Here is a 27,795-nt window from a genome sequence, read left to right as displayed (position 1 = left end):
TCCCCACCTTCACTCTGTGGGATTACAGCCTTTATGCTAACCCTTCTGATCTCCTTGTTCAGCTTTCTGCACTGCATCAAATTCCCTGCTCATTGCAACATGCAGACAAAGATAAACAAGCAATTGCATGGTGTTAACCATAATCTTTGCTCTTCCTCCATGCTCCCACCTTCTCTTTACTAGTTATAACTTTTAATGTTATAAATGTACATTTGGAATGGAAGCTCTCTGGGGCAGGGTTCATGCCTTTACTGTGTTCTGTAAAGTGTCTAGCATACTTCAGGCTAGATAAAAGTAATGCCTGGGTTGGGTGGGTTTTGATTTAGCGTATGTCTATACAGCAACTACACACACACACCTGGCCCTTGCCTGCAGACTTGCGTTCACGGGGCTCAGGCTGTGGGGCTGTTTCCTTGCTGTATAGACTTCCGGGCTTGGGCTGGAGGCCAAGCTCTAGGACTCTACCACCTCGCAGGATCCTAGAGCCTGGGCTGCAGCCTGAGCCCAGAAATCTACACGGCAATGAAACAACCCTGCAGCCCAAGCCCTGTAAACCTGAGTTGTCTGGCATGGGCCAGCCACAGGTATCTAGTTGCCATGTAGACATACCCTGAGTTTAAAAAAAAAAATGCTGAGAAAACCAATCAGTTGTAATGCTTGTAGTTCTCTGCAATTCACCACTGTACCCTGTCCCACGTGATTTCACCTGCCTCTTCCTTCTACTTCCCCGAGCACAAGATCTCAGGAGGGGTTCCAGCAGGGCCGCCCTTACTCATATGCAAAGTACGCAGCTGCATAGTGCACCAAGAAATTTGGAGCACCAAATTTCCTGGTGCCCTGCACAGCTGCGTGCTGCTCAGGCCCTGCTCTGGCTCTTACCCAGGGCTCCTGCCCCTGCCCCGCTCCAGCCCTGCCTCTTCCCTGCCCCACCCCAGCCCCGCCCCCACTCCCTGAGGACTCCAGAAGAGGTTGGGCCTGCACTCACCAGTAAGTAGAGCGACCCGGCCCCAGCCTGCTCTGCTCCACTCCCCTGGCTCTCAGCCGCGCTGCCGGCGAGTGCTGGGGGGCGGTCCCCCCCCCCCCCCCCCCCCCCCGGGGGGCCGGGGCGGGCGGCGCCGGGGGGCCCCCCCCCCCCCCCGGGTTCCAGTCTAGGTAGGTTGAATAACAGGGTGAGGTTCTATTGTTTTAGTCATCACCAAGAATGAAGCTTCTATGATTAGGTGAAGAGCTCCCTCTTTCTTCCCCGGAATAAGTGAGAAATTTTGCATCGGTCTCTTTCCTTGCAATGTTCCTTTTCTCCACGTCCCACCACATTTTACTTATCCGTAAGCTTGTGAAACTGAGATGGGTGTCTCTCCTTAGTCTTCTCTCTGGCTAGCCACTTTCTCTTCTTGCCAGGATAGGACTTCTCTGAGGACAAGCTGCCTGCTTAATTGGGAATGGGGGATGGTTTTTGTAGGGTATAACTCTTTGCATGCTGGTAGAGATTTGTACCACAATGAGTCCTGCAGCAGAGGTACTCTATCATCAGGTGATGGAGGTAAGTGGGGCTCCAAGTGTGAAGGCTCCAAAAATGACAAGAGATTTGATGCAGAGGGAGAAGAGTTGATGCATACTCGGGCCGCAGCGCCAAAGTCCCCTCCCGTGACTTTCTGCTTTATTGGAAACTGAGACTCAACTCCTGGTAGGTGAAGCCTGTGTTGAGACCACTAACTGAACGCTTGCAGGCAGGCTGTTTAAGTAATAAAATAAAACACTTCCTTTTTTTTTTTTTTTTTTTTTTTTTTTAATGAAAAATCCAGGAGTTGTCCATCCTAGAGCAGATCCCATCTACTCTGTCTCATGATTCTACGTGTGACTCTCTTGTCATTGTCATGGTGGATTGCCCAGGCAATTGTGGATATTAGTAATGTACAGCACCATACGAAATTCATGGCCATGAAAAACACGTCATGGACCATGAAATCGGGTTGCCTCCCATGAAATCTGATCTTTTGTGTGCTTTTACCCTATACTATACAGGTTTCACGGGGGCGATCAGTGTTTTTGAAATTGGGGGTCCTGACTCAAAAGGGAGTTGCAGGGGGGTTGCAAGGCTATTTTTAGGGGGAATCACAGTATAACACCCTTACTTCTGTGCTGTCTTCAGAGCTGGGCCGCCGCTCTCTGCCGGGCGCCCAGATCTGAAGGCAGCGCCCCGCCAGCAGCAGTGTCGAAGTAAGCGTGGCAATACCATACCATGCCATCCTTACTTCTGCTCTGCTGCCTTCAGAGATGGACAGCCGGAGAGTGGCAGCTGCTGACCAAGGGCCCATCTGAAGGCAGCAGCGCAGAAGTAACGGTGGTCATACCATGCCATGCCAGTCTTGCTTCTGCGCTTCAGAGCTAGGCTCCCGGCCAGCAGCCACTACTCTCTGGCCGCTCTGCTCTGAAGGCAGTGCCGCTGCCAGCAACAGGGCAGATATAAGGGTAGCAGTACTGCAACCCCCTCTACAATAACCTTGTGCCCCCCCCCAACTCCTTTTTTGGTCAGGACGCCTACAGTTACAACATTGTGAAATTTCAGTTTTTAATATCTGAAATCGTTACATTTATGATTTTTAAAATCTTATGACTGTGAAATTGACCCAAATGGACTGTGAATTTGGTAGGGCCCAACTAATGTATGATGATAAACCTCTTCAGTTATTACCTTATGAATGCCTGTTTTGATACTGGTGCACGAGACTAAAGGGCTACGCATGAATGGCCAGAGCGGTCTCATTACTAGCTTTATTTTACTCCATTCTGTTGAGCCTGTATATCTGCTATACTTGCTTATATCAGCTATATATAAGACTATAACAAGTGGGATTAAGGGAGTTTCATATACTTCATTTTCTAAGTTTGGCTGGCAGGCAGCTATTTCTCTTGCCTCAAATGGACATCCACAAATTCACAGGAAGCTGCTAGATATTTTAGTTCAGTATAATCGTATACCACATTTTTTTCATTCTTGCTGAAATAACTTTCACAGACAATATAATGGTCAAAGTTCATATTTATTAGGTTTGATGTCTTTTGAGAGGCGCTTTTGTTCTGTCATAGTCTCTGTTGTATCCTGTATTGGGCAGTGTCTTGAACACAGTAGAACCTCAGAGTTACAAACACCAGATTTGTGAACTGACCGGTCAACCACATACCTCATTTGGAACTGGAAGTACGCAATCAGGCAGCAGTAGAAACAACCCCCCCCCCCCAAAAAGGCAAATACAGTACAGTATTTTGTTAAACAAAAACTATTAAAAAAAACATTCCCTTTATTTTTCTAAAAATATTGACAAGGTAAGGAAACTGTGTGTTTTGTTTAATTAAAATTAAGATGGTTAAAAGCAGCATTTTTCTTCTGCATAGTAAAGTTTCAAAGCTGTATTAAGTCAACGTTCAGCTTTAAACTTTAGAAAGAAAAACCATAACGTTTTGTTCTGAGTTATCAACATTTCAGAGTTACAAACGACCTCCATTCCTGAGGTGTTCATAACTCTGAGATTCTACTGTATGTAGTATCCTTTTTCCAGCAAAGTATACAAGGATAGCGTGCCCTTGTGGCAGGGTTCATTTTAATTCATCATTACCGATAAGTTTAACTAATCATACTAGCTAATGCTGGCCCAAGGGTAGAGTTGGAATTGTGCAGAAAACATTTGGGAGTTTGTGGTTTGGTGACTGCTCAAAGTAAAGTGTGTTTGTGTGTGTGTGTTTTTGCTATGCTGAAGTGATCACTTAAGAAGTGATGTGAAAAGTTTCCTGCAGTTTCCACTTTACAAAATGGTGTTTGAAGAATCATGGTGTCCAGCCACATTTTTCACACTATTTGAATGAAGAGCACCCACATGTGAGTGGTTTGTATGTGGCACCCTCAATTTTCATGTTCCTTGCACTTGGAAGAAAAAGCTACTCTAACTCATATGCTGTAGAAGGAGAGGAAGTAAGGTTAAATTTCAAGTCCATGTACAGTACCTGGAGTAAGCTTTGCTCTTGTTGTCTCTGTTCTGTCCTAGTGCTGGTTTTGTTTCACAACCTGTTCCTGTTTTCTGTTACAGTTGGAGAAAAAAAAAGTTTCTGGTTGATTTTTGTTGTCGTTGTTGTTGCTCACTTTACCCTAATTTTAATTAGGTAAGATACGGGTTCTATAGTTTTTGTTTCCAATATAGGGTACAGATTACCGAGAATTTATTAGTTACTGCATTCAGTCAAGTCTTCATATTTAATTACCAGCTTCATTGAACATGTTTACACTGCACTAGAATCTATAGTACAAACTAAATTTACAAGGTCCTGTCTCGACATACAATGTGGCTAGTGTAAATTGTGGATGGATTCTTTGGGAGTTGGCCTTTTGTCAGTTGTTTCCGAGTGAAGTTCAGCAATCTGGAGAGGATCAACATAAAACAGGTAACTTATAAAAAGTGGCGATCCTTGTCTTATATCATGGCCACCTTCCTGTCAACTTCCTTCTGTTACTTCATCTAATAACACCAAGAGAGGAGCCAGGGAAAGAGTAAAGCCTACTTCTTAATTAGCTCAATTGGTTGCTGCTGGGCCACACAATGTGTTCTTTTCCACCTTTTATTGCTCCGGGAACAGAGAAGAAGACTAGCTAGATTTTCTGCACAGCTATACAGACTGCTGTGTAGGTTACCAGAAAGGCTTCTCAAGGTCATTTTGAGTGCTTTTGAACTTAATTGAGGCAGGTTGTTGTGCAAGATCCAGTGAAAGAAATATGATAAAAGTGTGGCAAAAAAGAGGCAGACAGACCAGTGCCTGGTTTGATCTCAGTGGCTTTTAGGAATATGTTTAACAAGGTTGAGGCAGACTCTGAAGTTAGTGAAAGAGAGCAAGAATGACTGGAGGGAAGATCTGTTTCTGAGATCACATTTGAGACCACCTTAAGAAGCTACGCAAGTATTGTCATGAAATCTACCATAAGAATGTGGGGGAGAGGAGGTAGTCAAACAGTTTCTCTGTAACATGAAAATTGGAGTCCAGAATCCAGATCTGTAAATTTTCAGATCTGTAAATGCAAGTGTGTATGATAAAGGGAAGCTGAAAATGACATGTTCTGCTTTTTAGATATTTCTTCATAGTGAGACAGCTTAATTATGAATATCTCTGAGTAAACAGGATATTTAGTTATTGCAGAATAAGTATTAATGACTGCACTGTGTGCTTATGGCTACATGAATAATAAACCCTGTGGGAAACAGAAATAATACTGAAAATTACTACTTTGCAGTATATGAATATAATCAGTTTTCTGCTTCTATTTCTGCACCTTAACAAAGTGTCTAAAAGGGCTAAGAGTCCAGTGTAGCTCAAATTGTGAACGTGTCAAAATAATCACACTTTCTCAGTAGATCTTAATAAAATTAATAATGGTTACTAATTCATATTTTCTGCCCTAATGCATATTCTTGGATTGCAACCTTTAAAAGATATTGCTGAAAGCCCTGTAGTTAGGACATTGACATGAGGGCAGGGCAGGTGGGTTAGACTGCATGACAAGAGGGGCAGTTATGCTTGCCTTTAGAAGTTCATGCAGTTAGTGAAAAACAATCTCAGCCAGAACCCTTTTTTAAAATTTTATGGTTGTGAAATCAGGAAAAATAAGTTACAAATTTGTGATCGCTGAGTATAACCTATTCAAACATTCAAAAAATTCAAAGATTCAGAAATATAAAAGTATAGATCTTAAGATGAAATTGCTGTGTTATGTAAAGATTGTTCATAGAAACTTGAAGTTGACTTGGATAATGGCATCTGAATTCTTCTTCAAAAATATGTCTAGGTTCAGTTTTGAAATCACTTTTGTATGACAGGAGAATTAGTTCTCTCTTACTTTCATGGGTCATGTTCATCCTTTGGTGAGGTAAAATTATTTTCAAACAAGAAAAGGAAATCTCACAAGCTGCAGTTAATGCTCCAAACAACAAGACTGCAAATGACATTTCAGACACAAATTGGAAAGACTCTTTTTTCCATGGCAGCATTTAGAACAGTGGTGGGCAACCTGCGGCCCATCAGGGTAATCCGCTGGCAGGCCGCAAGACAGTTTGTTTACATTGACTGTCCGCAGGCACGGCCACCCACAGCTCCCAGTGGCTGCGGTTCGTCTTTCCCGGCCAATGGGAGCTGTGGGAAGCGGCGGCCAGAACGTCCCTGCAGGTTGCTCACCAGTGATTTAGAACGTGTTCAAATTCTTTTCAATTTCTCTTACTTATCAGTGGTTTAAATACAGTCATTTTAACTTCTCAATATCCAATCCAAGTAGGTCAATCAAAGCATGCAGTGATTACAATTTCAAGAAGCCTGGCAAGGTGGCAGAATAGATTGCTGACAAGCTTTTGTATAACTTGGAGTTCTTCTCCGAAAATCTCCTTTGGAATTCACCCTGGTTTGATCAATCAATTTATGATAAATCTTGGACCACTAATGCTCATTTACATTTTGGGATCCTGTAAGTGGTCAGTGACTGTGGATTCTTGAAAAATTTGGGGGCAATACTTTGACTCTTTCAGTGGCACATCTTAATGTTGATGCTTCGTCACATGGATCTTTCAAAACAATGTGCTTGGATGAAATCTGAGGGGAAAAAATCTTTTTTTTTTAAAAGAGATATTTGAAGTTCTTCAGAGGCAACAGTAATCAATTCAACTCCTTTTTAGCAAGGTGCATTCATTGCTTTTGAAGGTAATTGTTCATAGGAGCAAAAAATTTCACAACTGTTTTTATAATCTCAGCTAAGGAAAGTTGGCAAATCATCCAAATTCTTTTCAACAGCCCTCATGCTTCAATAGACAGATTGCCATATCCATTCACAAAGTTTGACAAATACTCTGAATCTCTTCCAAATTATTGAGGATTATTTCTAAGATTTTCAGGTAACCAGTCCATCTCATTTCTATGAGTCTATGCAGGTGCTGGTCTTCATACAGCACGCTCACTTCGTGCCCATGGAAAACTATGCATGGAGACTTACAATTTGAGAACACATCTGCTTACGTCGACCTAATTATGTTAGTGTACACACTGTAGCCTTGCTCCTGCCAATGTAAGTGCCCAACTACACCGACGTAATAACTCCAGCTCCATGAAAGATGTTAGGGCTTATGTTGGTATAGTTAGGGCGATGCAGCATCTGTGTAGACGCTGCATTACTTACATTGGCTGTTGGCTGTCATTCTTGTCAATTTCTGGAGCTCCATGGTGAAATTGACAATAAAGCTGGGCTGTCACCAGGGTGGGTGGGATGCTCTAGCTAGAACCCAGCTGCCCCTGGGCTCCCCACTTCCAGCCAGGCTGCGTCCGCTCCGCTCAGAGCATGGCTACCCCTGGCTCCCAGACCAGCTGCCTGGGCTCCTCTCTTCAAGCTGGGCTGTGCCTGTCCAACTCCCAGCTGCCAGCCAGGCTGCTGCCTAGAGGCTCCTCCTGGGAAGCCTGGTCTGCCCTCCTTCTTCTCCTCCTCTTTCTCCCCTCCCCACCCTCCCCAGCTCTTGGCTACCTGATGTAGCCGAACAAGTCAAGAACCTGAGATGTAGCTACAATGAAGAAGTCATAGTAGAACTCACTTGGTCTTGGCAATGGAATTGCCATAACTAAGGGTTGGCTACGCTGAGACTTATTGCATGGCAAGCTGAGGATATGCAACATGCTAATTGGCCATGGGGACCCCACTACTGTGCACTAAAGGTTATGGCCAGTTAGTGTGTGGCATGCCCTGGTGTGACGTAAATTCACATACATTCTCCATGTAGACAATCTCTTAATGTATAAAAGGCACACACCTAAAAAACAAATTATAAAGGGTATGCTTCCAAGAACAGACTAAAACTGTTTGTGGCAATAGGAATAATCTAAAAATCGTCGTGATTTCTAAAGCCAAAGAGAGAGAGGGTATAACTCCTTCATCCGCTCTAGGCCTGATGTTTCACCCTGAAATTTGCACTTATCTTGCACACTTACCTATTTGCATTCACTGTGGCTCTAAGCAACTTCATAAAATCTAAGGCCAGAAAGGACCGCTGTGATCAGCTAGTCTGCCTTCCTGCATATAACACAGGCCATAGAACATCCCCAAAATAATTCCTTGTAATCCCTGATTTATGTGCACATGGCTAGATGTGCCACTCCTTGTGCACATATAGATTGCAAAAACCCATACAGTAGTGCAGGAGTCGGCAACCTTTCAGAAGTGGTGTGCCAAGTCTTCATTTATTCACTCTAGTTTAAGGTTTCGTGTGCCAGTAATGCATTGTAACGTTTTTAGAAGGTCTCTTTCTATAGGTCTATAATATATATAACTAAGCTATTGTTGTATGTAAAGTAAATAAGGTTTTTAAAATGTTTAAGAAGCTTCATTTAAAATTAAATTAAACTGCAAAGCCCCCCGTACCGTGGCCAGGACCCGGGCAGCGTGAGTGCCACTGAAAATCAGCTTGCGTGCCACCTTTGGCATGCATGCCATAGGTTGCCTACCCCTGCAGTAGTGCATGTGCAAAACAGGCCCATGCACATCTCTCATTGGGGCTGAAAACCAGGCCCTCTATGTGCATTAAAAGTATACTGCAACATATTGAAATATCTGGAACGATGATTGTGCATTCCTTCAAAAATGAACCTCCCTCCATATTTTCTTTTTTTTGTAAATATTTAACCCTGAACCATTCTCACAATTCTTTTCAGTTACAAACTATTGGGGATGGGATGGGTTGATGCAGTGCCTGGGTGAATGAAGCAATGCCTATTCATTTATGTTAGAATGTAGAACAGCACAAAGTCTAACAAGAAACCATCTTGATTTCAGCTAAAATTTCTCTCAAATAGTGAACTCTTCCAGGAAAGCTTGAAGCTAACTAGCATGAAGATTGAATTACTCAGAGCTCTGCACAGCAGTTATCTACAGAGCTGCAGTTTTAGTACCTAGTTTATCAATGTGTGATTCTTCTCTGGCCTCTGAACAGATCATTTGGTTTTCAGTCATTTTTTTCATTAAAACTATTTGCCATATTACATAATAAATAAAAAAAAATACTCTCAGACAGTAAAAACTATTTTTTACAATTTAGACTAAGGAACTATCAAGCAGGACTTTACATAGATCTTTGTGTGTATCATTTGTAAATCGCATAGAAAAGAGATGCACTAAATGTGAAATTGAAATACAAATACTACTTTGTACTTGCAAGTATAGTTCTCTTTCTGAAACTGCATTTAAACTGTTTCTATAAACTGTTTTCACATTGCACTAATTTCCATGTTAGTCTGTATGTGAAGACATTCTGTTTAAATTAAGGGCTTGTTTATACAGGGAAAATAGCCTGGAATATCTATTCCGCACTAGCTACCCATATGGACACTTGGCAATTTAGTTTAATCGACTTTGGAAATGACTTTCGGTGCTGAAAAAGAGTCCACACAGGAAGCAGGTGTTGAATAGCTAGTGCACTTTCAGTTCACACCCTAGTTACATTTTGCAGTAACTTCCCTATGTAGACAAGCACTTAGTATTTCATCCTTCCTTACCTCAAGTTAATCCTGATCTCTTTAGTCTTTAGTGTGACACTAAATGAAGCAATCTTACAGCATCTGTCTTTTCTCTGCCCTTAAGAATTTTGTCTACCCCATAACAACTCCTCCTAATTTATTTATCAAAGAATACAGATTGTGTCTTATGTTTTTGAAAAGAAGAACCAAAATAAAAGCAACACCCCTCCTTTCAATACCCTCTGTTTAAAAAAAAAAAAAAAAAAAAAACCCTCTACAACTAACTTTTTCTTGATTAGTATTTGTATAGTATGAGCACCTTTGTGGTCATATTCTAATACTCTTTGCCATAGACACATTGTTTTAAATTCTTTTGTATTAAATTGCATCCAGCTAATGTGACAAATGAAGTTGGTGTGATGCTCATCATCCAATCCATTTTGGTGCTTCGCTGGCTGTTTTTTGCTAAAACTATTGGTGAAATATTTGCTAATGTTGATACTTAAATGGCCATCAGATTAATTTTAGGTGAATCCCAGATTACCCTGGGGTGTGAAATTTTTTTTTCTTTGCATGCTTGTCAAGGTGTGCAAAGAGCAATGCTTGTTTGGGCAGTTAGGTGTGATACAGAAAAATCACTTGTTTCTGCTTTAGTAAAAGTCTTTTAGATTCTTTTTATGAACGAGCTTTATTTTTATTTTTGTCATGCCTTACTTTTCAATAGGAGACACACATGTAAGCCAGTCTTGTCTGTTTTTATAGATTTGTGTGAGCCTAGCTCTTTATATTGAATAGCTGTTCATTAAAAATGTTGACTGGATGAAGTGTGTGTGTGTGTGTATGTATGTATGTATGTATGTGTATATGTGTATATATATATATATGGGGGGGGAGAGAGAGAGAAAGAACAGTGTGATGTTGCACTCTGTGATTTTATGAAAATATGCTAATGAGGGTGAATATAATGTAACTGGAATATGCTTCATGCAAAAGTCTCTTGTAAGATATCCTTACAAAGCTTATAATCTACTGAGTGTGGTCATCCAATTTGTATAAATGTATCATTCTTATATCTGAAACTAGAAATATGAAATATAACTCTGAGGTCCTATTGTAATTATGCAAAGTGTGGGCCATTAATGGTGACAATTGGTTGTAAATGGCTCTGTTTACTTGAAAGTCTTCCTGTATATGTGTGTGCTGGCAAGTGGGTAATGAAGTCTTACAGTGACATGTGATGATGTCACCTGAACTGGAATCCATCTTTAACCTGGTGCTTTTCCATTTAGAAGGAGGGGTGGGAACCCAGAGAGGGACAAAGGATTCCTGCCTTGTGCAAAAGATATATAAGGGGATGGAACAGAACAATGGGGGCTGCAGTCATGAGAAATCCCCTGGCTATCACCTGAGTTGGAACAAGGACTGTACCAGGGGAAAGGATTGGGCCCAGACTAGAAAGGAGTCTAGTCTGTGAAAAAAGCTTATCGGAACATCTCTGAGGGTGAGGTTTATCTGTAATCAGTTTCTTACTGTATTAGGCTTAGACTTGTGTGTGTTTGTTTTATTTGCTTGGTAATTTACTTTGTTCTGTCTGTTATTACTTGGAACCACTTAAATCCTACTTTTTATACTTAATAAAATCACTTTTTGCTTATTAATTGACCCAGAGTAAGTAATTAATTCCTGGGGGAGCAAACAGCTGTGCATATGCACAGCTATCAGTGTTATATAGGGCGAACAATTCATGAGTTTACCCTGTATAAGCTTTATACAGAGTAAAACGGATTTATTTGGGGTTTGGATCCCATTGGGAACTGAGTGTCTGGAGACAGGAACTCTTTCTAAGCTGTTTTCAGTTAGTCTGCAGTTTTTGGGGGACGTGGTTCAGATCTGGGTCTGTGTTTGCAGCAGGCTAGCGTGTCCGGCTCAAAAGACAGGATACTGAAGTCCCAAGCTGCCAGGGAAAACTGGTAGTCTCAGCACACCAGGTGGCAGTCCCAAGGGGGTTTCTGTGACCCAACCTGTCACAGGCAGAATTAAGGTTGCCTGTGAAACCTTAGTTCAGCCCCCTTGTGTGTACACATTGTGATACAGTCTCTAATTACATGATCTGATACTATTTTGTCCACAGGGCCCTGCATCATTTAGTGCACATGTTAACAGGCACCTACTGAATATTTTGTTTCCTCCTCATTGTTCAGTGTGTGGCCTTGGGCCTTATTTATTCTGCACTATTTGAACCGTGCTCTGAAAACAGAATTATTAATTTCCTCATGGGTTTTTCTGTGGTGCTTATCACTGTAATAGGAGGGATTAGCAAACAATTTATTTTCACAACGCGTCTGTTGGAGATGAGGGGGTGGGTATTGTCCCCATTTACAGACTAGGAATGTAGGCAGCAAAAATAATCCATTAATAGAGTTGGGTGAAATTTTTCATGCAAATAGTTTATTCACTGAAAAATGAACTCTTGGGTCGACCAGAAACTAGTTGCAAATTTGACCCCATAGCTTGTGTTGAGGAAAAGTTTTGTTTGTTTTTAGGGCCAGTAAATTATGTCTATCTGTCCCCCTTCATAATCTTTAGCCCAGTGGTTAAGTTTGATTCCCCATTCTGGAGCAAGGTCTTTAACTCGGGTCCCTCCCCGATTCAGGAGAGAGGTTTGAATCCACATTTCCTATCTCCCAGGTGAGTGTCTTAATCACCAGGCTATTGAGTCATTCATTCTCTCTCTCTCTTTCTCTCTCTCCCTGGCACAATGAATATTTACACATTTATAGGAAGTGTTTTGGCCTCTGGTGGTCACTTAAACATACTTGCGTTAAACTAGTGACTTGATTGTCAACATGTATGAACCATCTGGCAGAAGCAGAGATATAATCCAGTTCCCCAAGACAGCAGTCAACTGCCTTAACCATGAAATCATCTGTGTACCGGCAATCTTAATTCAGGCAATTCCTAACTTTTGAATGTTTGACTTTGCAACCTGAATAAAGTTCTTATAACACAGTTTTTGTATTTTCCTGGTTTTTTGAAACTGAAAAGACAGAAGTTCCATCATGTGGCATAACTGACACCCACATGGGTCACTAGCATGGTTGGAACATTTAGCTCAACCATTCCGACCTCTGCCCTGTAAAGTAAAAGTGTATCTGACAGCAATAGTAGATTAGAGAGATGAGGTGGGTGAGGTAATACCTTTTATTTCACCAACTTCTGTTGGTGAGAGAGACAAGCTTTTGGGCTACACAGATCTGTTCTGGCTGGGCAAGGAGTAGTCTCCCATCCCAGGCCCGGTCTTCTCCACTCCTGTTCGTTCCTTTCTCTGCCGCCTGGCTCTTTGCCCCAGTCTCTTTGCCCAGCCAATCCCAGTTCTCCCCCTGCATCCTGGCACCTTGTCAAGATGTCTCCCCCCTCCCAGGCTCCTTCTCCCAGTATACTCCCTCCACCCCACCTTTCCCCAGGTCTGACTTTCGTCCCCTCTGCATTTGAATTGGGCAGCTTCCTCCTCCATGTTGCGAGAGTCCAGAAGGGAGACATTAAAAGCTCAAAAAATTCAGCCTAAGGCAGGCACCTGGCATGGAAAATTTCAGCCCAAAGACTTAGTTTGGCAAAGTTGTAAGTAACTGCAAACAAGGTCTTATAATGGGAAGTGTCAGGCAACCTTAACAATAGATGGCGCTACCAGCCCTGCATATAATATATTAAATCTATGAGGAATCCGAGTCACACTTAAGTAAATGTGTGTGAGATTTGCAGTGTTTTCTCCCTCTCTCTGTCTTTGACTTGCGGATAAGAAAATGAATGTGCCATTACAGATTATATTGAAAATCTATAATAAACCACATGTGCGTGCTCGTGCACACATTTGTTTATTACTGTGAATAGTTTGCATGGATAGAATAGTGCTGCATATTTATATTACAGTAATATCTACTGACCCAACTGAAATCAGGGCCCCATTGTGCTAGGTATTGTACTAACCCAGGGGTGGGCAGCCTTTTTGGCCTGAGGGCCGCATTGGGTTTCTGAAATTGTATGGAGGGCTAGTTAGGGGAGCCTGTGCCTGCCCAAACAGCCAGGCGTGGCCCGGTCCCCGCCCCCTATCCAACCCCCCCCCCCCCGCTTCTCGCCTCCTGATGGCCCCCCCATCCCCCGTGCCCCATCCAATCCCTCCCTCCTTCCTGATTGCGCCCCCCAGGACCCCTGCCCCATCCAACCACCCCTTCTCCCTGACCGCCTCCGTACACCCCGCCCCTAACTGCCCCCCGCCGCCCCATCCAACCCCTCCTCTCCTTCCTGACTGCTTCCCCAGGACCCCCTGCTCCCATTCAACCCCCCTGTTCCCTGCCCTCTGACCACACCCCCGTACTCCCCTGCCCTCTAACCAGTGGTGAGCTGGAGCCGGTTCGCACCGGTTCGTGGGAACCGGTTGTTAAATTTAGAAGCCGGTTTAGAACCGGTTGTAAAGGGGTGGGCAAACTGTGTGGCCCACGGAACTGTCCTGTCCGGCACGCCTGAGCTCCCGGCTGGGGCGGCTCCCCTGGCCCCTCCCCCGCCTTCCCCCCTCTCGCAGAGCCTCACCGTGCCTCCTGCCGCTTTGAGCGGCATGGTAAGGGGGTGGGGCTGCGAGCTCCAGCAGGCCACATGGCATCGATACACGCTGCCCTGTCCACTAGACCACACTGGCTCTCTCACTAACCTTGTATGGACCTTTACAAAGACTTCATAGAATCATAGAATATCAGGATTGGAAGGGACCTCAGGAGGTCATCTAGTCCAACCCCCTGCTCAAAGCAGGACCAATCCCCAGACAGATTTTTACCCCAGTTCCATTTTTGAAAAAACAACTTCCCCAAATCCAAGAATAAATGGTCCCATCCTTGAGGCGCTTACGATCTACATCAAACAACTTTAGACAATGAAGATGATAAATAAAGGAAGGGAAAAGTGGGAAGAGTTAAATATTTTGTTACTGATGTTTCCCAGCTCGGGAGTGTAAGCTGGTGATGGAAATCAAAATAAAAAGTTGGTTTTGGTTTTGAGGAGCAATTTGAGGACAATGAGGGAAGAGGGATATCATTTGGTTAGGTGGAAGGAAGATATATTTGCACGGGGAAGTTATGTGAAGGACATCTTCAAACTCACTGGCCTTGTTCCCCTCTTCATTGCTCTTAGAATAATTCTCCATGGAAGGAAATGGAGATGGTTCTGTTCTGAGACAGACCTATGTAGCCTGTCTGGATCAGGTCCTCTAAATCAGAGTATCTCGACAAGTGGGTTGAGACCCAAAATTTGGGTCATGAGAATATGTCAAAAGGTCACTTGGGAGGCCTGGATGTGTATGTTGGGGGTGTGTCCCCTGGAGGGGACTAGGCCCTGGGAGGTGCAAGGTTGCAGATTCCACCCTGCACTCACTCCACAGCAGTGGCTCTGCTGGGCTGACTGAGCTCAGCTTGACGCTCTGTGCATTGCATCCTTTTGCACGGTCACAGTGCCTCCATAATCACAATGGGGAGAGGGAGAAGCCGGCAGAATTAGAGTGAGTGGTGCAGTGACCCCCATATACCAGGCCACAACACAACTCTCTCAAATCTGCCCACCGGGCCAATGCTGTGTGGTGCTGCCACCTTTGGGGTTGCAGCGCCACAACCAAGGTGGGGAGCCAAGCCACGCCAGCCCTGCAGGGCAGAAGCAGCCACTATGGTATGCATGGTGTACTTACTCTAGTACTTATTACATTACTGTGTATTATATAGTGTGGGTAAGAAATATTTAGTAAACCAGACGTTTTCTTGCATTGATGCTATTTACTGGGTCGCAACAGGGCATCAAAGTTTACAAATGGGTCATGAGCCTAAAAATGCTGAGAACCACTGCTCTAGATTCTTCTTAAAGGAACTTTTGGCTGGGTATAGGAAATTTCCATGTTAATAAGGTGAGCACTCTGAGCCCCATCTGCTCCTTGTTACTTGCACCACCTGCCTTGCAGGAATCCCACCATTGCATGCGATATTGGCAGGTGATCTGGCCCTTTCTCTGGAAAACACAAGACTGTGGATCTTGAAGCATTGCGAGCCCTTGGAATGATACTCTGAGCATCACCATTTTGGGACCTCGCTATGGTTCTCATGATAGAAATTGAAGGCAGTTGAAAAATTTTAGCTGAGCTGTTGCCATTCATGCAGCTGGCCACCAGAGGCCTCTGTCCATCTAGCTGAGCAGGCAGCACTCTGGGGAAAGTGTCTCCTTTTTCTGCACTGTGCCAAGGCAGCATTTGTTCGATTTTTTTTGTTTTGCAGGCTGAAACCCATACCTGCCTCGCCTCGGGTCCTGTCCACTTAGACAGATTGGAGACTGTTCCCACTGCAGCCTGGAGTCCCTTAGTGAATAGCAGTAGGAGGATGTAAATACAAATTTGGAAAAATATTTATTTTGTGTCAGTTCTTCGAATGGCCGAGAGAAACCTTTTGTGTAGTGCTGATGGGATCATCCAGGAGGAGAAGCCTATGCTTTTCTCCTGCCTGTCGTAGGCAGATAGGTGGAGCCTGCCTCAAGAGAGGCTAGCACTAGGCTGGACTTTCCCCTGGATGAAGGGGAGCATACTGATGTTGGAGGGGATGGTGAGGATGTAGAGGGTCAGATACCGAAAGGATATTATGCCAGTGGTTAGAGTGAATTAAGTCCTTCTCTGGAGGAAGTGGCCACCAGCCCCATTTTTGTGAGCGTTTTCTGATGGTTTCAGGTTAAAGTTTTACCCTGGTACCTGTTGCACAGAAATAGTGAAGAGGGATGTCAGGAGGACTTTTCATTGCGCATTCAAAAGTCGGAAGAACACGGAATACATATTGCTTTAAATTGCATTTGTGGGGGAGAAGTCCCGTGATGTTTGAGGTCTGGAGATTAGCAATCCTGAGCCCAGCTACCCTTGTTATCCCCCTCTGCCTCATTCTGCAAGGTTTTGTACTACATGTAGACTTAAGATATGTTTACACTTAAAACACTACAATGCCATAGCTGCACTGCAGTAGTGCTTCAGTGTAGACACTATCGTGCTAGGAGGGATTCTCCCATTGCTGTAGTTAATCTACCTCCCTGCAAGGTCAACAGGGAGGTAGACAGGTCAACAGAAGAATTCTTCCCTTGACCTAGCACTGTCGACTCCGGGGTTAGGTCAGCAGAGCTACATCTCTCAGGGGTTGGATGTTTCACACCCCTGTGAGAGAGACGTAGCTATGCCAAAGTAAGTTTTCAGTGTAGACAAGCCCCTACTTTCTAAGGGTATGTCTACACTACGAAATTAGGTCGAATTTATAGAAGCCGGTTTTATAGAAATCAGTTGTGTACAGCCGATTGTGTGTGTCCCCACATAAAATGCTCTAAGTGCATTAAGTCGGCGGACCGCGTCCACAGTACCGAGGCTAGCGTCGACTTCCGGAGCGTTGCACTATGGGTAGCTATCCCACAGTTCCCGCAGTCTCCGCCGCCCATTGGAATTCTGGGTTGAGATCCCAATGCCTGAATGATGCAAAACAGTGCCGTGGGGGGTTCTGGGTACATGTCGTCAGGCCCCTCCCCCTCCGTCAGAGCAACGGCAGACAATCGATTCGTGCCTTTTTACCTGGGTTACCTGTGCAGAGAACATACCACGCCAAGCATGGAGCCCGCTCAGCTCAGCTCAGCTCACCGTCACCATATGTCATCTGGGTGCCAGCAGACGTGGTACTGCATTGCTACACAGCAGCAGCTAATTGCCTTTTGGCAGTAGACGGCGCAGTATGACTGGTAGCCTTCATCGGCGATCTGGGTGCTGGCAGATGTGGGGCTGGCAGACTTGGGGCTGCATTGCTACACAGCATCAGCCCCTTGCCTTTCGGCAGTAGATGGTGTATTACGACAGTTCGATCAGATGATAGCTGAAACTCCGTATGTCCCCCAGTCATATTCTGCTGCCTTCCCAATGATGATGGCTGCTATCAGTCGTAGTACACTATTTTCTGCCAAGCGCCCAGTATTTTCTGCCAAGCACCCAGAAGATGCCGAGGGCTATCAGTCATGCTGCACCGTCGGCTGCCAGCTTAAGATGTAAAAAATAGATTTGTTCTGTATTCATTTGCTTCCCCCTCCCTCCATGAAATCAACGGCCTGCTAAACCCAGGGTTTTGAGTTCAATCTTTGGGGGGGGCCATTCTGTGTGACAGTTGTTTGTGTTTCTCCCTGATGCACAGCCACCTTTGTTGATTTTAATTCCCTGTACCTGTACGCCATGTCGTCACTCGCCCCTCCCTCCCTCCCTCCCTCCCTCTGTCAGACAATAGTTTCACGCCTTTTTTCAGACCAGACACCATAGCTATCACTGGGATCATGGAGCCCGTTCAGATCACCGCGGCAATTATGAGCACTATGAACACCACGCGCATTGTCCTGGAGTATATGCAGAGCCAGGACATGCCAAAGCAAAACCAGGACCAGCCGATGAGGCGATTGCAGCGCAGCGATGAGAGTGATGAGGAAATTGACATGGACATAGACCTCACAGAAGGTACAGGCCCCAGCAATGTGCAAATCATGGTGTTACTGGGGCAGGTTCATGCCTTGGAACGCCGATTCTGGGCCCTGGAAACAAGCACAGACTGGTGGGACCGCATCGTGTTGCAGGTGTGGGACGATTCCCAGTGGCTGCGTAACTTTCGCATGCGTAAGGGCACTTTCATTGTACTTTGTGACTTGCTTTCCCCTGCCCTGAAGCGCCAGAATACCAGGATGAGAGCAGCCCTCACAGTTGAGAAGCGAGTGTCGATAGCCCTGTGGAAGCTTGCAACGCCAGACAGCTACCGGTCAGTCGGGAATCAATTTGGAGTGGGCAAATCTACTGTGGGGGCTGCTGTGATCCAAGTTGTCAGGGCAATCAAAGACCTGGTGATATCAAGGGTAGTGACTCTGGGAAACGTGCAGGCCATAGTGGATGGCTTTGCTGCAATGGGATTCCCAAACTGTGGTGGGGCGATAGACGGAACCCATATCCCTATCTTGGCACCGGAGCACCAAGCCACCGAGTACATAAACCGCAAGGTACTCAATGCTGCTGCAAGCCCTGGTGGATCACAAGGGACGTTTCACCAACATCAACGTGGGATGGCCGGGAAAGGTACATGATGCTCGCGTCTTCAGGCACTCTGTTCTGTTTCAAAAGCTGGAGGAAGGGACCTTCTTCCCGGACCAGAAAATAACCGTTGGGGATGTTGAAATGCCTATCGTGATCCTTGGGGACCCAGCCTACCCCTTAATGCCATGGCTCATGAAGCTGTACACATGCAGCCTGGACAGTAGTCAGGACCTGTTCAACTACAGGCTGAGCAAGTGCCGAATGGTGGTGGAATGTGCATTTGGACGTTTAAAAGCACGCTGGCGCAGCTTACTGACTCGCTCAGACCTCAGCAAAAAGAATATCCCCATTGTTATTGCTGCTTGCTGTGCACTCCACAATATCTGTGAGAGTAAGGGGGAGACATTTATGGCGGGGTGGGAGGTTGAGGCAAATCGCCTGGCCGCTGATTACGCGCAGCCAGACACCAGGGCGGTTAGAAGAGCACAGCAGGGTGTGGTGCGCATCAGAGAAGCTTTGAAAACGAGTTTTGTGACTGGCCAGGCTACGGTGTGAAACTTCTGTTTGTTTCTCCTTGATGAACCCTCCGCCCCCCTCACCCAGTTCACTCTACTTCCCTGTAAACCAACCACTCCACCCTCCCCTCCCCCCTTCGAGCACCGCTTGCAGAGGCAATAAAGTCATTGTTACTTCACATTCATGCATTCTTTATTAATTCATCACACAACTAGGGGGATAATTGCCAAGGTAGCCCGGGATGGGTGGGGGAGGAGAGAAGGAAAAGGACACACTGCAGTTTAAAACTTTAACTCTTATTGAAGGCCAGCCTTCTGATGCTCGGGCAATCATCTGGGGTGGAGTGACTGGGTGGCCGGAGGCCCCCCCACCGTGTTCTTGGGCGTCTGGGTGAGGAGGCTATGGAACTTGGGGAGGAGGGCTGTTGGTTACACAGGGGCTGTAGCGGCGGTCTCTGCTCCTGCTGCCTTTCCTGCAGCTCAACCATACGCTGGAGCATCAGTTTGATGCTCCAGCAGCCGGAGCATCGACTCTTACCTTCTGTCTGCAAGCTGATGCCACCTATCATCTTCAGCCCACCACTTGCTCTGTTCATCCCGCGATTCAGCCCGCCACCTCTCCTCTCGTTCATATTGTGCTTTTCTGTAGTCTGACATTGACTGCCTCCACGCATTCTGCTGTGCTCTTTCAGCGTGGGAGGACATCTGGAGCTCCGAGAACATAACATCCCGAGTCCGCCGTTTTCTCCTTCTAATCTTCGCTAGCCTCTGTGAAGGGAAAACATTTGCAGCTGGTGGAGGAGAAGGGAGAGGTGGTTAAAAAAGACACATTTTAGAGAACAATGGGTACACTCTTTCACGTTAAATTTTGCTGTTCACATTATACAGCACAAGTGCTTTTGTTACAAGGTTGCATTTTTCCTCTTATATTGAGGGCCTGCCGGGTTGGTGTGAGAGATCACTCACGCAGTGCCAGGCAACAGATTTCGGCTTGCAGGCAGCCATGGTAAGCCACAGTCTTTTGGCTTTTTTAACCTTCTTAACATGTGGGAATGGTTTCAAACAGTAGCGCCCTCATTTCCCATACCAAGCACCTCTTGGGTTGGCCATTTAAAATGGGTTTGCAATGTAAAAGGAGGGGCTGCGGTTTCCGGGTTAACATGCAGCACAAACCCAAATACCTCCCCCCCCCACACACACACCCAATTCTCTGGGATGATCACTTCACCCCTCCCCCCCACCGCGTGGCTAACAGCGGGGAATATTTCTGTTCAGCAGAGCAGGAAGGGGCACCTCTGAATGTCCCCTTAATAAAATCGCCCCATTTCAACCAGGTGACCGTGAATGATATCACTCTCCTGAGGATAACAAAGAGAGATAAGGAATGGATGTTGTCTGCATGCCAGCAAACACCGGGACCATACGCTGCCATGCTTTGTTATGCAATGATTCCAGACTACGTGCTACTGGCCTGGCGTGGTAAAGTGTCCTACCATGGCGGACGGGATAAGGCAGCCCTCCCCAGAAACCTTTTGCAAAGGCTTTGGGAGTACATGAAGGAGAGCTTTCTGGAGATGTCCCTGGAGGATTTCCGCTCCATCCCCATACACGTTAACAGACTTTTCCAGTAGCTGTACTGGCCGCGATTGCCAGGGCAAATTAATCATTAATCATTAAACACGCTTGCTTTTAAACCATGTGTAATATTTACAAAGGTACACTCACCAGAGGTCCCCTGTGTGCCCTCAGGGTCTGGGAGCACGCCTTGGGTGAGTTCGGGGGTTACTGGTTCCAGGTCCAGGGTGATAAACATATCCTGGCTGTTGGGGAAACCCGTTTCTCCGCTTCCTTGCAGCTGTGAACTATCTACATTATCTTCATCCTCATCTTCCTCGTACCCCGAACCCGCTTCCCTGTTGCGTGTTTCTCCATTGACGGAGTCATAGCACGTGGTTGGGGTAGTGGTGGCTGCACCCCCTAGGATCACATGCAGCTCCGCGTAGAAGTGGCATGTTTGCGGCTCTGCCCCGGACCTTCCATTTGCCTCTCTGGCTTTGTGGTAGGCTTGCCTTAGCTCCTTAATTTTCACGCGACACTGCTGTGCGTCCCTGTTATGGCCTCTGTCCTTCATGGCCTTTGAGACCTTTTCTAATATTTTGCCATTTCGTTTACTGCTATGGAGTTCAGCTAGCACTGATTCATCTCCTCATATGGCGAGCAGATCCCGTACCTCCCATACGGTCCATGATGGAGCTCTTTTGCGATCCTGGGACTCCATCATGGTTACCTGTGCTGATGAGCTCTGCGTGGTCACTTGTGCTCTCCTCGCTGGGCAAACAGGAAATGAAATTCAAAAGTTCGTGGGGCTTTTCCTGTCTACCTGGTCAGTGCATCTGAGTTGAGAGTGCTGTCCAGAGCGGTCACAATGAGGCACTGTGGGATAGCTCCTGGAGGCCAATAACGTCGAATTCCATCCACACTACCCCAATTCCGACCCGCAAAGGCCGATTTTAGCGCTAATCCCCTCGTCGGAGGTGGAGTAAAGAAACCGGTTTAAAGGGCCCTTTAAGTCGAAAAAAAGGGCTTCGTCTTGTGAACGTGTCCAGGCTTAATTCAAATTAACCCTGCTAAATTCGACCTAAACTCGTAGTGTAGACCAGGCCTAAGTGACAGTTTCAGTGGTAGCCATGTTAGTCTGTATCAGCAAAAAAACCGAGGAGTCCTTGTGGCACCTTTAGAGACTAACAAATTTATTTGGGCATAAGCTTTCGTGGGCTAGAACCCACTTCATCAGATGTATGAAGTAAAAGATACAGGAGCAGGTATAAATACATGAAAGGATGTGGGTTGCTTTACGAAGTGTTAAGTCAGTCTAACGAGAAATCAATTAACAGCAGGATACCAAGGGAGGAGAAATAACTTTTGAAGTGGTAAGAGAGTAGCCCATTACAGACACTTGACAAGAAGGTGTGAATAACAGTAAGGAGAAATTAGTATTGGGGAAATTAAGTTTATGTTTTGTAATGACCCAACCACTCCCAGTCTCTGATGGAGCTGAGCTTTACCAAGGTGCTGGATGGGATGAAATATAAATATTTTGACCTGCCTTTTTCATCAAAATTTTGAATTTTTCTCAACCAGCTCTGATTTCATCTGACTACTCTTGTCTCTTACTTATTCCTTTGTACCACTTTGTTCTTTCTGTGGCACCTTATAGACTAACGGAAGTATTGGAGCATGAGCTTTCGTGGGTGAATGCCCACTTTGTCAGACGTGAAGTCCCACTGCGTCTGACGAAGTGGGCATTCACCCACGAAAGCTTATGCTCCAATACTTCTGTTAGTCTATAACGTGCCACAGGACTCTTTGTCGCTTTTTACAGATCCAGACTAACACGGCCACCCCTCTGATATTTGTTCTTTCTGTCAGTCTTCACTTTTGTCTTGTACAAAGTTGAGTGCTTTGTTGGTATTAAATGGCAATAAATACTTGGGGAGGGACTCCTCACTTTTTCTGTTAGGAAGGAGGGTTTATAAATTATAATGGTTTATTAATCTTTCGGATGCCTCTATTTTTGTGCAGTCTAGATCTTGCTTGTAAATGTCTTTCATATGAGCTGCTGACTAGTAGATTTCTGTCACACTTGAACACCCCCCCCCCCCCCCCCCCCCCGGAAGGAAAAAAGGGATTTTTTTTCTCACTTCTCCTTCTGCTTTTCACCCAAATTACATTTCCCCACAGAATTTCATTGCTGCTGTGACTGGGAGGTGTGAAGAAAAGATCTCTGATACTTTACCAGTCCTACAGCCTTTGCATTTAGGGGAATTTCTCCCCTGTAAGTAACTCCAGTACCTACATCTGTTGCTTCTACCCATAGTTCCTTTTTTCCTGGCCAGATGCAGCAGCAATTTGAAACTGACGTGATTTTTTGACACATTCACTTCTGCCCACGTTTCTGAATAACAGCAAAGAATCACTGCTTATATTTACCATAAATATCAAGTGTTCTGATCTGCTGCTGTTTGGCAAAGCTCTGACCTGCAGCCGAGGATTTGCAGGGTTTTTATGCAGACTCAACAAGACAGCAGTGCATAAGTTTACACTCTTCACATTTGTAAGGTTTTTAAATGAAAGCTTAAATTGTACAGAAAATGATGGGTTAGGCCCCTGTGATTACTGGGGAAAGTTTCCAGTTTACCAGTGGGGAGTAGCCAGGTGGGTTTTCAAGCCCTGCTTATTATTTGCATAGCACCAACCGCAGTCTAGGTTCTATACAGATAAGTATGAAAAGTACTTGCTCCTTAAAATTTGTGGTCCTCTAATTTGCCAGACATGTAATCAAAAGTGTGTTTAGTTCTGTCAATCTAGGCAGCAAAACTGAAACAACCATTCCTGGGTAGCAATGCAGATAGGGTTGCCAGGGGTCCAGTTTTCAACCAGAATGCCAGGTTGAAAAGGGACCCTGGCAGCTCCAGTCAGCATCAGTGACCAGGTCGTTAAAAGTCTGGTTGGCGGTGCAGCAGGGCTAAGGCAGGCTCTCTACCTGCCGTGGCTTCACGCGGCTCCCAGAAGCAGTGGCATATTCCCCCTCTGGCTCCTAGGTGGAGGTGCGGCCAGGCGACTCTGCACACTGCCCCATCCGCAGGCGCCGCCCCCGCAGTTCCCATTGGCTGGGAGCAGCCAATGGGAGTTGCGGGGGCGGTGCCTAGGAGCTGGAGGGGGGACTTGTTGTTGTTGCTGCTGCTGCTTCCGGGAGCTGCTTGAAGTAAGCATCGCCCAGAGCCTGCACCCCTGACTCCCTCCCATGCCCCAACCCCCTGCCCCCGCCCTGATCCCTCCTCCCGCCCTCCAAACTCCTCAATCCCAGCTTGGAGCCCCCTCCTGTACCTTAGAGCCCACACCCCCAGGCAGAGCCCTCACACCCCTCCTGCACCCCAGCCCCCTAACCCAGCCCTGAGCCCCCTCAGCCCCACCCCATAGTCTGCACCCCCAGCCAGAGCCCTCACATCCCTCCCGTACCCCACCCCCTGCCCTGATCCCCCTCCCACCTTCTGAAGCCCTCAATACCAACCCAGATCCCCCTCCTGCAACCCAAACCCCTCATACCCAGCCCCACCCCAGAGTCTGCACCCCCTGCCCTGATCCCCCTCCCACCTTCTGAAGCCCTCAATACCAACCCAGATCCCCCTCCTGCAACCCAAACCCCTCATACCCAGCCCCACCCCAGAGTCTGCACCCCCAGCCGGAGCCCTCACCGCCCCAGCCCTGCCCCAGCCCAGAGCCCCCCTCACACTCCAAACCCCCCTCTGGAGCCCCCTCCTGCACTACAAATCCCTCATCCCCCGACCCCACACCAGAGACCACACCCCCAGCTGGAGCCCTCACTGCCCTCCCCCAGCATCCCAGCCCACTGCCTCAGCCCGGATCCCCCTCCCGCACCCTGAACTCCTCATTTCTGGCCCCACCCTAGAGCCCGCATTCCCAGCCAGAGCCCGAACCCTCTCCTGCACCCGAACTCCCTGAGCCAGCCCAGTGAAAATGAGCGAGTGTGTGAGGGTGGGGAGAGCGAGTGACAGAGTGAGGGGGGATGGAGTGAGGGGACAGGGCAAGGTTGTTTGGTTTTGTGGAGTTGAAAGTTGGCAACCCTAAATGCAGAATGTAACCAGTTATAATTCTATACAACGTGATGTGTACTTTTGATAAATTCATATTTGTGTGTGTGTATGCTATGGTTAAATAAAAGCCTTCCTGGCCTTTAGTACAGTGCATTTTAAATTGTGTAAGCTAGAAACTGTAAACACAGTATTTCAATTGTAAGTTTGGATGTGATCACCTGGGAGTAGGTCTCTAACTACCAGAAGCCCTTAGGAAAGGGTTTTTTCAAAAGTGTTTAGTGGTGCCATAACTTGCATGGAAACGTATGGTAATACATCCACGGACGTCAAATTTGTTAAGCCAAAGCTTAGCACTTTCTAGACTCACCCTAAAGTTTTACTATGTGGCTAAAACGCCACAAAAAAAGAACAGGAAGTAAACATTCCTCCAGAGGTGTGTGGTAGTTTCAGTTTGTTTTACTAAGGTTTCTGTGAAATTACACAATCCTGGAATAAAATACTTTGGTTTGTGTTTGGCTTTTTATCTTAGATTTCAAACAGAATTTCAGCAGGTATTTATACAAGCTGTAAAGACTCCTTGGAGCAGGCAGGCATATAAGTATTGAAAATGTTGGGTATTTGTTGTATGACCACTGCATTGAGAAGCTTTGTGCCTGGAGGTGGTTCTCTTATTAATAATTCAAAGAATTTGGTACTTGAGCTATGTCAGTTCTGCTGAGCATTATATAACTGCAGGTTCTAAATGTGCTGGGCTATCCTTCGACAGACATTTGCTAGCAGTCTCCAGGACAAAACTGCTTTTAAGACCAAATTTCTTCCCTGAAGCTAAAGGGGATTTTTCCTGTATGCTGCAATACCCTAACATAAATGGAGACCAGTGGTTTGAAATCTATGTGCAAAATACACTAATGTACATTGATGAGCAGCAGCAGAATGCTGTAAGACAAACTTTGTTTCCATCATTGAGAAATCCTGATGCTGTTTGAAAGGGTTTGATTCTTTCTTTGCAAAGAAAGGTTTCAGCCTTCAGCAAGAAAAGCTTCAGATGTAAAGATAAGGAAAAATGGTTGAAGTGAGTACTCTGTATATGTTAGTTACATTTTTTTGTATTAATATATTTATACTGGTTAGTTAAGTGTTTTTTAAGGCTTGAAAAGAGTCTGTTACTATCTCTCCCTCAGTCACCTTGGATGTTAGTAGTAGTGAATTTGTATCTGTTTAATCAAATCAAAACTCTTGTCAGCATAGAGATCATTCTTGGTTATTAGCTGGTTATTAAAGAAAAACAAATTCGCCTATCTTTCACTAGTGGCTTATGTTTTAATATATGTATTTAACTTTTTCATAGCATATGAATATTTTAAATTGATAATGTATATGTGTGTTTTAAGAATCTAGCGACACTTGATTGCAGACATTATAGTAATATTTTTAGCTTGGTAGCTTATTCTGTGTTTTGTTTTGTTTTTCAGTTAAAATCAAACAGCCTCCTAACCACATACTCTAGGACAGGGGTCGGCAACCTTTCAGAAGTGGTGTGCCGAGTCTTCATTTATTCACTCTAATTTAAGGTTTCACGTGCCAGTAATACATTTTAACGTTTTTAGAAGGTCTCTTTCTATAAGTCTATAATATAACACTAAACTATTGTTTTATGTAAAGTAAATAAGGTTTTTAAAATGTTTAAGAAGCTTCATTTAAAATTAAATTAAAATGCAGAGCCCCCCGGACTGGTGGCCAGGACCCGGGCAGCGTGAGTGCCACTGAAAATCAGCTTGCGTGCCACAGGTTGCCTACCCCTGCTCTAGGATGAGCATCCTTTCAGGCTACATTTGATACATATCATAGAAGCTTCATGTCTTCCTTTTGTGACGTTTCATTTAATAACTGTCTTAATGTATAAAAATGTAGGCTTGTTTTACTCACTAGGATTTTACCTTACTTTTTTCTTAACCCATTCTACATAGATGGCAACACATCTCAGCAGGCCATGCATGGTATCCTATGTGTGACTGCATGTTTCCCATAGTGCAATCTAACGTAAAGGAATGCCCTGACACCACCCAGAAGAGCTTTCTTAAATGTGACCTGCACACTGGGTTGAGAGCTCCATCTGCTTTAGAGTGCTCCAGAGAGACTATGGAAGGGATATTGAACACACACTTGTAACGCTAGTGGATTTTTATTTATTCTATTATATGTTGCAATGCTGAAGAAATAAGCAGGTGAAAAAGAGGGTAGGGAAATCATCACTGGAACAGAACTAAGCAGAATATAAATACAGTATTGGTGTCAATGAGAACTGGGAGTTGTCTAATAGTTGTAGAGCCTTGCCTGGATAGCCAAGATACCTACCATCAGTACCATGCTATAGCTTAGCTGCTTTGCTTATCAAAGGTTTATGATTAAATTGTTGAGTGAACTGTCTTCCCTCACAAGAGACTTGTATTATACAGCTCATTGTAAACAAGGGGATCAGTGTGATGTAATTTGCATATTGGGTCTAGTTTGAGACTGGATGGAAGATAAACTCAGTGTTTTCATTTGTACAAGAACAGAATTAACAAGAAAATGTTGGAGCACAACAGAGAAATGTTGAGAGAATGCTACAGCATTTTTTGTCTGCATCCCTTACCCTTTATGTTGTAGCATTTATTTTGTTACTCTGAAAAGCACAGAAGATATTTTGAACAGGGAATATAAAGTTCTCTTTGCTTTCTTGCAGATGAACTGCTATGGCAGGAGGTTAAGGCGGACAGGACCTGAACAGCTGAACAGTAGAAATGACTTGGTTTCTCCACCCCAGCATTCCAGGGTGAACGGCTGGTCTTTACCACTCCACACCTTTCAGATTGTTGCTCTGCTGTTTTACACATACCTGGCCATTGTAGGGTTTGGGATCTACATACCTTTGCTTCCACATGGATGGAAGTATGCTGCCTATGCTGTATCCTTCCCTTCCAAGACATGCTCTGCATAGGTTCTGGGTTAAAATTACATATACACTGCTTATGCTATAAATAAGGGTTAGAGCATT

At 45.2% G+C, this 27,795-nt stretch overlaps 1 protein-coding gene across 1 annotated transcript in view; it reads left to right on the top strand.

Annotated features, from left to right (window-relative positions):
- LOC112119785 (probable palmitoyltransferase ZDHHC11B) overlaps window positions 1–27,795 on the top strand; it is a 78,545-nt gene that overhangs the window by 5,373 nt on the left and 45,377 nt on the right. Inside the window, exon 2 of the mRNA XM_026656372.2 lies at window positions 27,484–27,705. Within this exon, the coding sequence (XP_026512157.1) occupies window positions 27,484–27,705 (222 nt within the window). The remainder of the gene's footprint in view (window positions 1–27,483; window positions 27,706–27,795) is intronic.

This window comes from Terrapene carolina, unplaced genomic scaffold (genome assembly GCF_002925995.2).
Source record: "Terrapene carolina triunguis isolate 2854851 unplaced genomic scaffold, T_m_triunguis-2.0 Scaffold229, whole genome shotgun sequence".
NCBI lineage: Eukaryota > Metazoa > Chordata > Testudines > Emydidae > Terrapene > Terrapene triunguis.
Note: the sequence above shows the minus strand (reverse complement) of the source record. Positions and strands in the feature narration are given on the sequence as shown.